The following is a 12,183-nucleotide window of genomic DNA, read 5'->3' on the forward strand; positions in this document are numbered from 1 at the left end:
CCAGACAGAAAACCCAGCTTCTGTCCCAACAGATTGTCCAAATCAGCCAGGGTCTAGGGGCAGGGAGAGGTGAGGAGGAGGAAGAGACTTCCAGAGTCCATCCCTGCTCCATTCTAACGTCCAAATGGGACATCCAGGGGACCCCACCAGGGCCCAGCCCTGGAACACCAACCTTATAACAGCCCAGATTACAAACACTTGTGTGGTGGGGACCCCCGGGGGGGCCACTTTGGTCAGTTGTCAGTGGGGGTCTGGAAAGCCTGGGGCTCCCAGACAGACAACAGAGGAGGGGGGCTGTGGGTTCAGAAGGCAGGTGGCAGCCTCCCCGTGGTCATTGCATGCAGATGTTGGAAAGAGGGGGAGGAAGCTACAGACCTACAGACCGCGTCAACTTGGGAAGACTCCTGGGCGTGGCGGGGAGGCCTGGCACCCCCAGCCCCAGGGCCACGGCTGGGAGCGCAGTCCAACAGCCAGCCTGTGGAGGAGCTGAGAGAGGGGAGGACGGCTGCACCAGCAGCCGGGGCCCAAGTCTACAAGGTTAAAACAGTCCCAAAGGGCCGGGGCCGGGGGCTTCCTGCTGCAGGGGCTGGGGCACAGGCCAGAGCAAAGCTCTATCTCTCTGACTTGACCCGGTAACGGAGCACAAGGTATGCCAGCAGCCGCAGGGCCAGAAAGAAGATGCCCAAGACCAGGAAGTCCATGTAGAGCTTGGCATCCTCCACATCCAGCGCTCGGAGGATGCTCTGTGGTTCCTGGAAAGGGCAGCGTTCCTCCAAGCAGGTCAGGTCTCCTCGCTCCATGCCATAGATGGTCAGAATCACACCCTCAAAGCCATACCTAGGCAAGCAAGGGCATCAGAGCGGGACACAGAGCACAGGGACCCTGCTCCCTGGGCAAACTGCCAGAGCCCAGGTGCAATCTCTCACCCTTGGGGCTTGGCCGCCTACAGGGAGGAGCAGGGGCAGATGGTGAGGAAGGGGCACTGACCTGACATAGGAGAGGTAGGAGCTCCATTGCAGGTAAGTGGGGATGGTTTTGAAGCTGACAAAGAAACCGGAGAACAAGAGGACAGGGATGGCGGTAACTGGGCCCACAAATGTGGCCACCTGGAGGGGAGGGAAGGCGACCGGGCCGTCACAGGGGTGATCAGGGCAGACCCAGGACTGGGGTGGCCCCCAGGTTTCCCATAGATCCATCCCATTCCTTAGGCCAGCCCCTGATTCCTTCCACCAGACTCCGTCCCCCCTCTTGGGGGTCGCCACCTACCAGCCCCTCACCTGTAGGGAGTTGGAGGCAGCTCCGATCAGCAGCCCCAAAGACTGGGCCACCAAGGCCGTGGCAGTGGCCAGGGCTGAGAAGAGCAGGAAGCGGCTGGTCTCAGCTGGCTGGCCTGTCATCCAGTACACAATGCTGCAGTACACCACCGGGCACACCACCTGGGGAGTGTTCACAGGGCTGGGCAGAGGCCAAGACCCTCCACTCCACCCAGGCAGAACCTCTAGGACAGCAATCGCTAGAGCATCCGTGCCTGCTCCTGCCTCTGCACTCCTGCTCGTGCAGTCACATAAACTTGACACATCCCCTTCCTCCCCGGCTCTAAGAACCTCATTCATCCTCCAGTCTCATCTCTTCCATCAGGCCCGCTCGGACCCATTCAGGCACCGTGACTTCTCTGAAGGTCCTTCCCATCTGGACCAGCATATTCCTTATATTGTTAATTAATTAACCATATATATGAGAGCGTTTTGTCCCCCTGGATGCCATCAACTCCTGGAGGACAGGGACCGAGCCTACCATGTACAGGAGGGCAGGTTCTTCCCTGCACAAGGCACCCAACCAAGAGGCAACCAGAGGTGGAGCCCCAGCTGAGCTCTCCTCACCCTAGCACAGTGCAGCCTCCATCCTGAGGAAGGGACACGTTTTCTAACTTGCTTAAAGGTGCCCTACGGATTACTGGTGGCCCTGGTGCTTGGAACAGGGTAGTGGAAGTACTTTACACGTATTAACTCATTTCCTTCTCATAAACAATCCCGAGGTAGATACTAACACCATTCCATTTTATAGATGGAGACACTAAAGCAAAGAGTGATTAGGTGACTTGCCCAATGTCTCACAGCTAACGAGAAGCAGTACGGCTCCAGAGCCCACGCTATTCTCTACTGCCTCGAATAAGATTCAGAGAGTCATTTGTAGGGCTGTTATTTTCATCATTTTCTGTTTGTCCTCTCTTATTCTCACCGGAACATAAGTTCCACAAGGTCAAGACTACTTCCATCATGTTTGTTGCTGTATCCCTAGTGCCTGGCATGGAGCCTCGTGCATGGTAGGTGCTCACCACCTCTTGCTAAGTGAGAAGAAGTCAAGGAAAGGATGGCAGGTAACAAGGTTAAGGGAGGCAAGCAAGCAAGGATGGAAGGAGCAAGACAGAAGGGAGGCAGTGGGGGGTGGGTGGGAAGAGGCTCACCTGGAAGGGCACATCGGCCATGGTCTTGGCCAGGTAATACGCTTTGAGGCTGTACCAGTAGTTGAGATGCTCCCGCATGAAGACGGCCATCTCTAAGGGGACTGAGGACACAGGCCGATTAGGCACAGCTGTCCAGCACCCTGGCCTTACCCCGTGCCCCCCACTCCCGCCCCACGCCCAGGGCAGCTCGGCTCACAGGTGAGCACAGTTGGCATCAGGGCAGCAAACATGAGGAAGAGCATGGAGAAGAAGAGGCAGCCCGTGTTGTTGAAGACCTTGCTGGCATCGTCACCGATGTGCAGGTAGAGGAGACCAATGAGCACGCCGATCACCACGTGGGACATAAACCGCAGGTGGGTCAGGACCTGTGTGAGGGGTGATCACGAGGAGAGAGGATGGATCACAGGCTAGCGATGGGCAGGCCACACTTGGGTAGGAATGTGGGTGTGCCCTCACAGGCACCGAGACCCACAGGTGCATTAGGGGGAGCTGTTGTGGGAGGGGCCCCATCACCATCCCAGCTGCTGGGATCCCACACCCCACAAGGCCAGGCTTATGCCAGCCTCCCCTCCCCCAACTTGATGTCTCACCGTGTCCCTGAGGATGGACAAGAAGGTCCTCTTGAAGAGGATGCAGAACTGTGTGAGGGTGCTGGTGGCAAATGTGTGGCTTTCGATGGGATCCACTTCCTGGAGAGAGGAAACTGGATCAGGTGAGCCTACCCTACCCCCTACCACGCACCCAGCTCAGCTGGTGGGAAAACCCCTGAGCCTGTCCCTGGGGCAAGGGTCCTCCAGAATTCTCCACCATTGAGTTGGGTACCTGGAAGCTGGCCTTAGCAGTGTGAATCAGAGTGAGATTCAGAGAGAGACACAAAGAGGGAGAAAAAACTTGGGAGGGAGGAGATAGAAAGGACTTAAGGACACCCATGGGGGCTACTAATAGATCAGTCACTCCTCTTTATTTCTTTTATTCATTTATTTTTTTTTCTGGCCACACTGTGCAGCTTACTGGCCGACCAGGGATCGAACCCACACCCTCGGCAGTGAAATCACAGAGTCCTAACCACTGAACCACCAGGGAATTCCCCAGTCACTACTCTTTAATCCATTGAAAACATTTACCCTAAGGGTATAATACCTTTATGCCACCAGTTTCACAATATTATTAACAATGATAATAATGATGACAAAAAAAATAATGATGACAACAGCAACAATAACCCTCCCAGCCTTCCAGGGTTATAGTATCTCATTTAAGGAAAAGAGCTGGAGGGAAAACTCAAGAGCTTTTATAAACAGAAGTGGTCTCTTTCTGAACTAGCTGAAGTGTTATTTTGAAAGGTACAAAAACACAAATTAAAACTCATTTTCATTGTAAAAAAAAATAAAATAAAAAGAAAGAGAGAAAGAAAGAAAGAAAAGAGCTGGCATGGAATGAACACCAACTGTACCAGCTACGGTGCGAAGAGCTTTGTGTGATGATCTAATTAGTCCTCCCAATAACCCTGTGAAATGAGTATCATCACCTCCAAGTTAGTGATGATAGGAAACCACACTGGCCACGAGGCCAGAGACAGCTTCAGTCTTGCTTACCAGGTGGCACTAAGGACAACGTGCTACAGACGCTCGGTAAGAATTTGTTGAACAAATAAATGAATGAGAAAGTCGAAGCTCAGAGAGGTTAAGTGATGTGCCCAAAGTCACACAGCTAATAGCAGGTCTATTCCAAGTCCTGGGTCCTTTCTACGGACCCAGTGGTTGTGATGCCTCTGGGGCATGTCCTCTTTGGCAGGGCCGCGTCCAAGGTCCTCTCTCTCCTCCCCCACTCTGCACTCTGCCCTCTCCACCCCTACTCACCGGAGGGCAGGGGGGAGAGGGGGCAGGGGCCTCATTCTTCTCAGGGCTGCTCTTCTTCTCTGCCATGGCACAGAGCCCATTCTGCACAGCCCTGAACAGCAGGGGATTCAGGTCTCCGTACTCGCCAGAGGCCACCTCGATGACTGGGGGACACAGAGGGGTGTGCTCAGCTAAGATCTATCCTTGCTTCCCAAGGGCAAGCCAGCCCTTCCTTGGGTGTGCGCGGAAGGCAGGCGACGGTGAGATCTCTGCCCCTGGGAGGCCCAAATGCATGATCTGAACCCCCAGGTTTGGCCCGCCACCATAACCCAGCCCCTACCAACAGGCCCCCACTCACTGAAGTCAGCTGGGTTGTGGTAGGTGGGGCAGTGCAGGCCGAGCCCCTTCAGATAGGGGATCAGGTTGGTGACCACGCCCTTGAAGATGCACTGACCCTGGCTCAGGATGTAGAGCTGAGGCAGAAAGAGAAGGACGAGGAAAACACCACGAGCGGGTCAGGCGGGTCCCATGACACCTCTACTGACCCCTTCCCTCTCCCTATCGCAGGCCGGTCACCTTTGAGTCCCAGAGACCCTCACCTTGTCAAACATCTCAAAGAGCTTGGCACTGGGCTGGTGGATGGTGCAGATGATAGTACGGCCCCCCTGGGCCAGGGACTTCATGAGGGACACCACTTGGAAACAGGAAGCGCTGTCCAGACCACTGTCCAGAGAGAGGCCACCAGGGGGCGGGGTGAGGTGGGCAGAGGCAAGGGAAGGGACTGTTTGGGTGGGGCAGCTGCTATGAGGGCGAGGGAGCTGGCAGGAAGGGGGTCACCCTGGCCATCGCTTTATCCCATCCACACTGTACGATTCAGGCATTCGGAGGTACCAAGAAGCCCAGAGTACTGTTAGGTGTAACGAGCAATTATTAAGCACCTGTTGAATGCCAGGCACTGGGATTACAAAGATGAATAAATAAGACATAGACTCTGGTTGGGAGGGAGAGAGAGAGAAATGCACAGATCATTTGAGATAATGTGCACCACGCTGTAGAATCATGGGGTGAAGTGGGGGGAAGATTCAGCTCTGTTGTACAAAGGTGTTGGAGGGTAGTCAGAGAAGGTTCCTGAGTGAGTCTGGCAGAAGAAAGAGCTAAGCCAGGTGAGGGAGGGAGGGAGGGCAGGTGCGGTGGTGAAGGGCATTCCAGGCAGAAGACACAGCATGTGCAAAGCTCAGAGGCATGAAACACATGGTTGGACTAAGAGAATTATAAGTGATTCGGTATTATTAGAGCATGAAATACAAGACAGTGTGAAGCAAGATGTGAGGCCAGAGAAATAGGTTCAGACCAGGACCTTGTAAGTCCTCTGACTTCATTCTGAGGGCAAATGGGAATCACTGCATATTTTTAAGCAGGGGAGTGAGTATTGCCAGACTTTTCTTTTAGAAAGTTCACTCTGGTTGCAGTTTGGAAGAAGGATGGGCTGGGAGAGACTGGAGATGAGGAGATAGGAGTCTATTGCAGAAATGCAGGCAAGGGTTGATGATGTCCTGGATTTAAGCACTGGCACTAAGAATGGGGGTGGGGCGAATCTGAGAGATGGAAAAAGAACGTAGGATCAGCAGGACTTGGCGATTGATTGGCTGTGGGGGAGAGAAGGAGCAGGCGACATCCGTCAAGGAGGACATCGGGATTTCTGCTAGGGTGAAGGATGGGGCTGCTATGGCAACAGGACCGGCAGGGGTGGAGCCCTTCTCTGGCCCCAGGAGGCTGCAAACACATGCTCTTGTCTCCAGCAGTGGAGCAGATGCAGCCTCTAGCCCTGGCTCTGGGCTGAGGGGAGGAGGCATCCTGGTGGAAGAGGAGGGGGAGAGATACCTGGTAGGCTCGTCAAAGAACATGACAGGTGGGTTGTTGACCAGCTCCAGGGCGATGGCCAGGCGCTTCCTCTGCCCTCCGGAGAGCAGGGCTGTCCTCGTGTGGGAGCAGGACATCAGGCCCAGTGCTGTCAGGATCTCTGTCACCTGGCCCGGCCGCCCACCCACCCCAGGTCAGCTTCAGAGTCTCTGCTTCCCCCAGCACCACCCCAATTTAAGTAAGCATCTCCCTGAAGCGTGATGTCCCAGCCTTGACCGCCCCTCTCCTACCACCCAACTCGGGGGCCCCAGAACTCAGCAGCAGTGAAAAGGGCAGCTGTCCCGTCCCCTCCCCCTCCCTCCCCCACTCACCAGCTCCTTCTTCACCTCCTGCTTCTCACTTAGCTTCAGGTTAGCAGAGACCTGGGGCCCAGAGAGAAGGCGGATCAGATATGCGTGGGAGGGGGCACAGCCTTGACCCCTTAGCCAATGGGAAGGACGGGGACAGCAGATAAAGGGAGAACTAGGAGGAGGGGACGGCCACCCGGCTCTCACCATCATGGCTTCCAGCACCGTGAGGTGTGGCAGCAGCATGTCGTCCTGCATGATGTAACAGGACATCTTTCGGAAGGTCCTCAGCTCCCTCGGCCTCCCGTTGACCAGGATCTGCCCCTTCATTCCAGACTCCCTGAAGGAACGTTGGTTGGGGATGGAGCTCAGCGTCACTTCAGAACAACTTCTGTGCTCCCCAGGGGACCCTCTGCCTGGTCCTGCCCCCACTCTACCCCAGCCTTGTCCTCACCTGTATCCTGCCAAGATGTTCATGAACGTGGACTTGCCAGCCCCTGAGGGGCCCATGATGCCAATCAGCTCCCGGCGGCAGAATTTACCTGATAGGCACTTAAGGAGAGTCTTATAACCTGCAGTGAGGGAGGGAGGAACTTTTGATCAGGGCTACAATGAACAGAGACACCCCAAACTCTTAGGAGCCATGGCTGTCAGTGAAATAGGCAGTCCCTACTCACTGTGAATCGGTTAGGATGGAGGAGTGACCCTCAGAGCCCCAACAATAACCTATACCCTCTCATCCCGTCCCCCTAGAAACAACCACCACTAATGTCAAAGTACCCGAGGTGACAATGTTCTTCTTTTTTCTTTTTTTAAAATTAATTAATTATTTATTTGGTTTTGGCTGCATTGGGTCTTTGTTGCTGCGCGCGGGCTTTCTGTAGGTGTGGCGAGCGGGGGCTACTCTTCGTTGTGGTGCGCGGGCTTCTCATTGAGGTGGCTTCTCTTGTTGCGGAGCACAGGCTCTAGGTACGTGGGCTTCAGTCGTTGTGGCATGTGGGCTCAGTAGTTGGGGCTCTCAGGCTCTAGAGCGCAGGCTCAGTAGTTGTGGCGCACGGACTTAGCTGCTCCGCGGCATGTGGGATCCTCCCGGACCAGGGCTTGAACCCTTGTCCCCTGCACTGGCAGGCGGATTCTTAACCATTGTGCCACCAGGGAAGCCCAGCAGTGCTCTTCTGAAGGCCGTGGGTAAACCCCCACATCTGACGGATGGGCGTGGAGAGGAGATCAAAGTTACAGTAGACTCTACTCTTCTACAAACACAGCGGCCACTCTCTCATCCCCTCCAGGAAGGCTTTCCCAACGATCCAGCCTGAGCTGGCTGACTGTCCTCTGCGCTCCATAGCACTTCTCATATGTCAACACGTTTGTTACTTGATGTGCCTGCCCCTCATTTCCCTCCTCCAGCCTCTTAGTCAGTGAGCTCCTCGGGGGAAGGGTCTGTGTCTTTCTCATCTTTGTAACCTTAGCAGACTGGCTGGCACATACTAGATGCTCAATAAGTGTTGGTTCTATGAGTGTGTGTGCTCAGAGCCTTGGCTTCATTCTAAAAAGCCTTCTTCGGGGTGCTCTCTCTGCCCACCAGGCTTGTCTCTGCAGACCCTAACATGGCCCAGTAAAATCTCACCTTTCATTCACTCACTGGGAGGCAGCATATGCATTAAGAGTACCAGTTTGGAGTCGGGTGGATCTACGTTCAAATTCCGGCTCCACACTTACCAGCTGTGTGACCTTGGGCAAGCTGCTTAACCTCTCTGAGCTCCAGGTCCCTCATCTGTAAAATGAGGATGATAGTACCTATCTCATAGGGTTGCTATAGGATTCAATGAGATCATATATGTAAAGCATATGACACAGTGCTTGGCACATAGAGCCCATTAAAAACAAGTGATATTTTATAATTAATCCCATTTGGCAAGCGCTTATTGATATATACTACATTCCAAGCTCTGTACCAGACAGTGCACCAAAAAAATGAGGAAGACATAGTTCCTGCACTCAAGATGGTGATAGTCTAGGCTAAAAAGATGGACAAGAAACCACCTATGGATCTGAAGAAAGATAAAGTGAGGGTTATAACAGAAGTACAAACCATGTGCAATGAGAATGCAGAAAATGGAATTGATGAGGGTGGAAGGGCAAGGGGAAAATCAGGAAAGGCTTCATGGAAGAGGTGGCATTTGAGCTAAGTCTTGAAGCATGAGCAGCATTTCAAAATGGAAAAGGAAGGCAGAGGCTCTCCAGGCTTTGGGAGGAAAAGCTCTGCTATACAACAGCATATATGTAATACAATCCAGGGAACAAAGGGCAGAGACTCCATGGAGTCAACTGGTGAGACAAGTGGGTGGAGAGGAAAGATGAAGCCAAGGAGGCTGGCCTTGCCTGCTGTGCTTGCAGACCTGCCTCAGTGAGGCCGAAACACCAATCCCCTACCAGGTACTTTGCTCACTACCAGCTTCCTCCCACCCGTACGGAGCCCAATTCCCTCTCCATTCTACCTCCTTAGCAGAGGCAGTGAAGGGATGTGATCTTTCACCCTCCCTCCACAGAACCCAGCCCTCCCTCTGGACATATCCAGTCAGACAGGGGATCAGCTGCTGCCCACTCTGGGATCCTGATCACACCAACCCCCCGTATGGTGCTTTCCAGTTTACAAAGCTCATTGCCTCAGTCACTGCTGTAGCAACATGGATGAGGCAACTGGGGCCCAGAGACATCCAGTGACTTACCCACGTTCACACACACAGCAAGTTCTTTACTGGGAGAGGGGAAATCATGGATTCCAACCCTCTGCCTCATTCATCATCGCCGTCAATTAGAAAGACATGTGGTTGTGCATGCCAGTGTATGCCTTTCAGAGCTACTCACAGGAAGCGATTTCTTTTGCAGGGGAAGAAATTGACAATGATGACCCCTCCCTTCATTTAATCCCCACCAAGCACTTGATTGAACACTACTGCCGAATTCAAATATCACCCTATGCTTGCCTTTCACAAAGCATCTTCACAGCTAACATCTCAGCTGAGCCGCACAACAAGCCTGTGTGGTGGGTATTCTTATCATCCCTGTTTACAGATGAGGAAAGTAAGGCCAAGAGAGGGAAAGCAGCCTGCCCAAGGTCACACAGCTTACAAATAGCTAGGAACCCATGTCTTGGGACTCCTGCTGGACCATAGCTGCTCAGCATGGGAGGGGCCTGCCATGCCTTCAGGATGGAGACCCACCACAGTTCTAGGTCTGCCTCAGTCAGTAACTCTCTTCACAATTTTATGAAGTCACTTAATCCTTCAGGACCTCCATTTCCTCATCTATAAAATAAGGATAGTATATCTCCTCCCAAGGACATAATAAGGTTATTATGAATAATAAGTAAGATAATTAATAATAATTAATAGAAAAGGGTTTTAAAAATCAAGAAGTGTCCTTTGTAATTAGGAGAGGTGAGTGACAAATCCTTACGTGGGAAAGACAGAAATCTCCCTCTCTCCACGCCCCTTGCTCTTTTTCCTCTCTGCCTACCTCTAATTGCTTTCTGTCCTCCAGAGAAGGGGACAGGGATTCAAGTGAAAAGAGAAGGCAGAAAGAGGAGGACAGAGGGCAGAGAAAGGGGCAAGGGATGGACGAGACGGCAAAATGGCCAGTAAAGCAGAATGGGGCTGGCAAGGACAAAGGAGGGAAGGACCTGGTCAGGGGTGCCCATTGGTTGTGGCTGGTGGCTTGAAGCAACCAGAGAGCTGGCCCATCTAGGCACATTTCTTTTGCATTTTCATTTCTCCTTAAAACTGTGAGGGCTAGGAAAATAACAACTACCTCCTCATTTGGCCCGGAGCTGGTCTCAGGGCCGAGAGCCTGCTTAGGGTTAAGGTGCTGAGCAGGGAGCCCGGATACCTCAGTTTCCAGTGGTTCAAGCCCTGTGACCTTTTGGTCCCTCATGGAAGTTAGGGTAGGGAGTGCAGAGAGAGCTCAGGCTCAGCCCTGCTCTGAAGCACCCCAAACATTTCTTAAACCTCAGAGAACAATGTCCCAGCTCCACCCCTGATCCACGCCCAGGCTCTGGGGAAAAACCCAGCTTCCCTATTCCCAGCTCAACCTGCCCAGGGCAGGGAGGGTGGGGTGGGGGGCAAAAGCTGCAAGGGATACAGGAGATGGTCAGGGTTCAAAGGAACTCAGAGCCCCAGCCAGACCTTACCCCACTGTCCTAATGGGAGAAACAAGGAGGAGATGGGAATGCTTAACAGGGAAGTGAAGAGAGAGAAAGGAACGCTGCATGGAGAGCTGGAAAACCTGGCTTCGGGTCCGAAGTCTGCCACTTATTAGCTGTGTGACATTGGTCAAGTTACTCAACTTCTCTGGGCCTCAGTTTCCTTATTAGTAATACAGAGACGTCATCTGTCCTGTGAAGCCTTCACCTTCCGTGCCTCGGAGGACTTTGGCAAGAACGAAGTAAGAAGACAGGAATGAGAACATCTTTTAAAATTAGCGGAGCTCTGTAGGTCCAAGGATTTTTGCTAACCACTAAGGACAACCCCTGCAGCACAGCCCCTACTTTCTCATATCAGCCCTCAGAGGCAGGAGCTCTACCTGAAACACCGAAGGAAAACTCCTCATGGACCAGAGGTGATAGTGTCAACTTGGAAGAGGAAATAACCAATTGAATCTAGTGTCCCATGGTGCTTACAGGTGTAGGGGGAGTGCAGACCCCCGGCACCTCAGCTGTGTGCACAGTGAATGAGGGGCATAGATTTTAGTGAACCCGCTCCTGCCGGATTTGCAGAAGAGGGGACCTCCAGGCCTCATGCTCCCAAAGGGGCAACTCATGGGGGCTCACAACTCCCCATCAGGCTGCTCCCTTACCCCGTTTGCGCCAGCAGGGTCCCTCCCTCACGGAATAGGACAGCTCCACAAACTCGATGTCCACGGCTGAGCGCTTGGGTAGGTGGGAGAAGCGCTGGGCTTCAGTGATGTGGTTCTCCACCTTCTTCAGGTGTGTGGTCAGCATAGGGGGCTCCGCCCCATCCTCCAGAGCCACGGCCATGGCCACAGCCCCAGGTCCTAGTCCACAGCCCACGGCCTCCAGCGCCTTCTCCGCCATCACGCCGCCGCCGGTCTGCAGGGAGAGGGCCTCCTCAGTTTGGGGCAGACCCTGATCCCTGGCTCAGAGCTCCCTTGCTTTCTAATGTGCCCTCTCCCCCACTCCCCGCCTCCTTCTCAGGGTAGACCGGCTACTGGGAGCAGCCCACATCCCACCGCCAGAGCACCTGCCCTCCCCCGGCCACCACTCCCCGCGCAGCAACGATCAGTCCCGACCTCTCCTCGGTCCCGGGCAGCCCCAGCCCTAGCCTGGCCCCAGCTCGGCCCCTCGAAGCCCGCACCCGCTCCCTCCTCCCCACGGAGGCTCTAATCTCCTTACCCTGCAGGCCAGAAACCCCAGGGGACTGGATGGGGGGTGGGGTGGGAAGGGGCGGCTGGCGGAGACTGCAGGCTAGGAGGTCAGGGTAGCAGGGTGAGCACAGGGTGGACCAGGCGAAGGCGGAGGAAGAGGAGGCTCTGGGCCTCCCGCTGCGTTCTCCTCCCCATCCCTGGGCGAGACGCCCTGGCTAGCTCCTCCCGCCTGAGCCCCTGGGTCCGCGCGCCCTGGGCTCTCCCCAGAGATGGGCGCACCACCCGGACTCAA

The 12,183-nt window shown here is 54.2% G+C and overlaps 1 protein-coding gene across 2 annotated transcripts; it reads right to left on the minus strand.

Annotated features, from left to right (window-relative positions):
- Window positions 1-611: 611 nt before the first annotated feature.
- ABCG4 (ATP binding cassette subfamily G member 4) lies at window positions 612-11,601 on the minus strand (the record flags this gene model as incomplete). Of its 2 annotated transcripts, none has more annotated exons than XM_079709032.1 (14): window positions 612-837; window positions 988-1,106; window positions 1,278-1,436; window positions 2,465-2,565; window positions 2,661-2,829; window positions 3,055-3,153; window positions 4,324-4,466; window positions 4,661-4,775; window positions 4,902-5,025; window positions 6,184-6,329; window positions 6,534-6,584; window positions 6,717-6,849; window positions 6,964-7,081; window positions 11,364-11,601. In XM_079709032.1, the coding sequence occupies 14 exons, from the start codon at window positions 11,599-11,601 to the stop codon at window positions 612-614; spliced, it is 1,941 nt and encodes a 646-aa protein (XP_079565158.1). The 2 variants fall into 2 exon arrangements, with proteins under 2 accessions (XP_079565158.1, XP_079565159.1); XM_079709033.1 differs by lacking the exon at window positions 11,364-11,601 and adding an exon at window positions 8,229-8,283.
- Between the last annotated feature and the right edge of the window lie 582 nt (window positions 11,602-12,183).

The sequence above is a fragment of the Hyperoodon ampullatus genome (assembly GCF_949752795.1).
Source record: "Hyperoodon ampullatus genome assembly, chromosome: 7".
Taxonomy (NCBI): Eukaryota; Metazoa; Chordata; class Mammalia; order Artiodactyla; family Ziphiidae; genus Hyperoodon; species Hyperoodon ampullatus.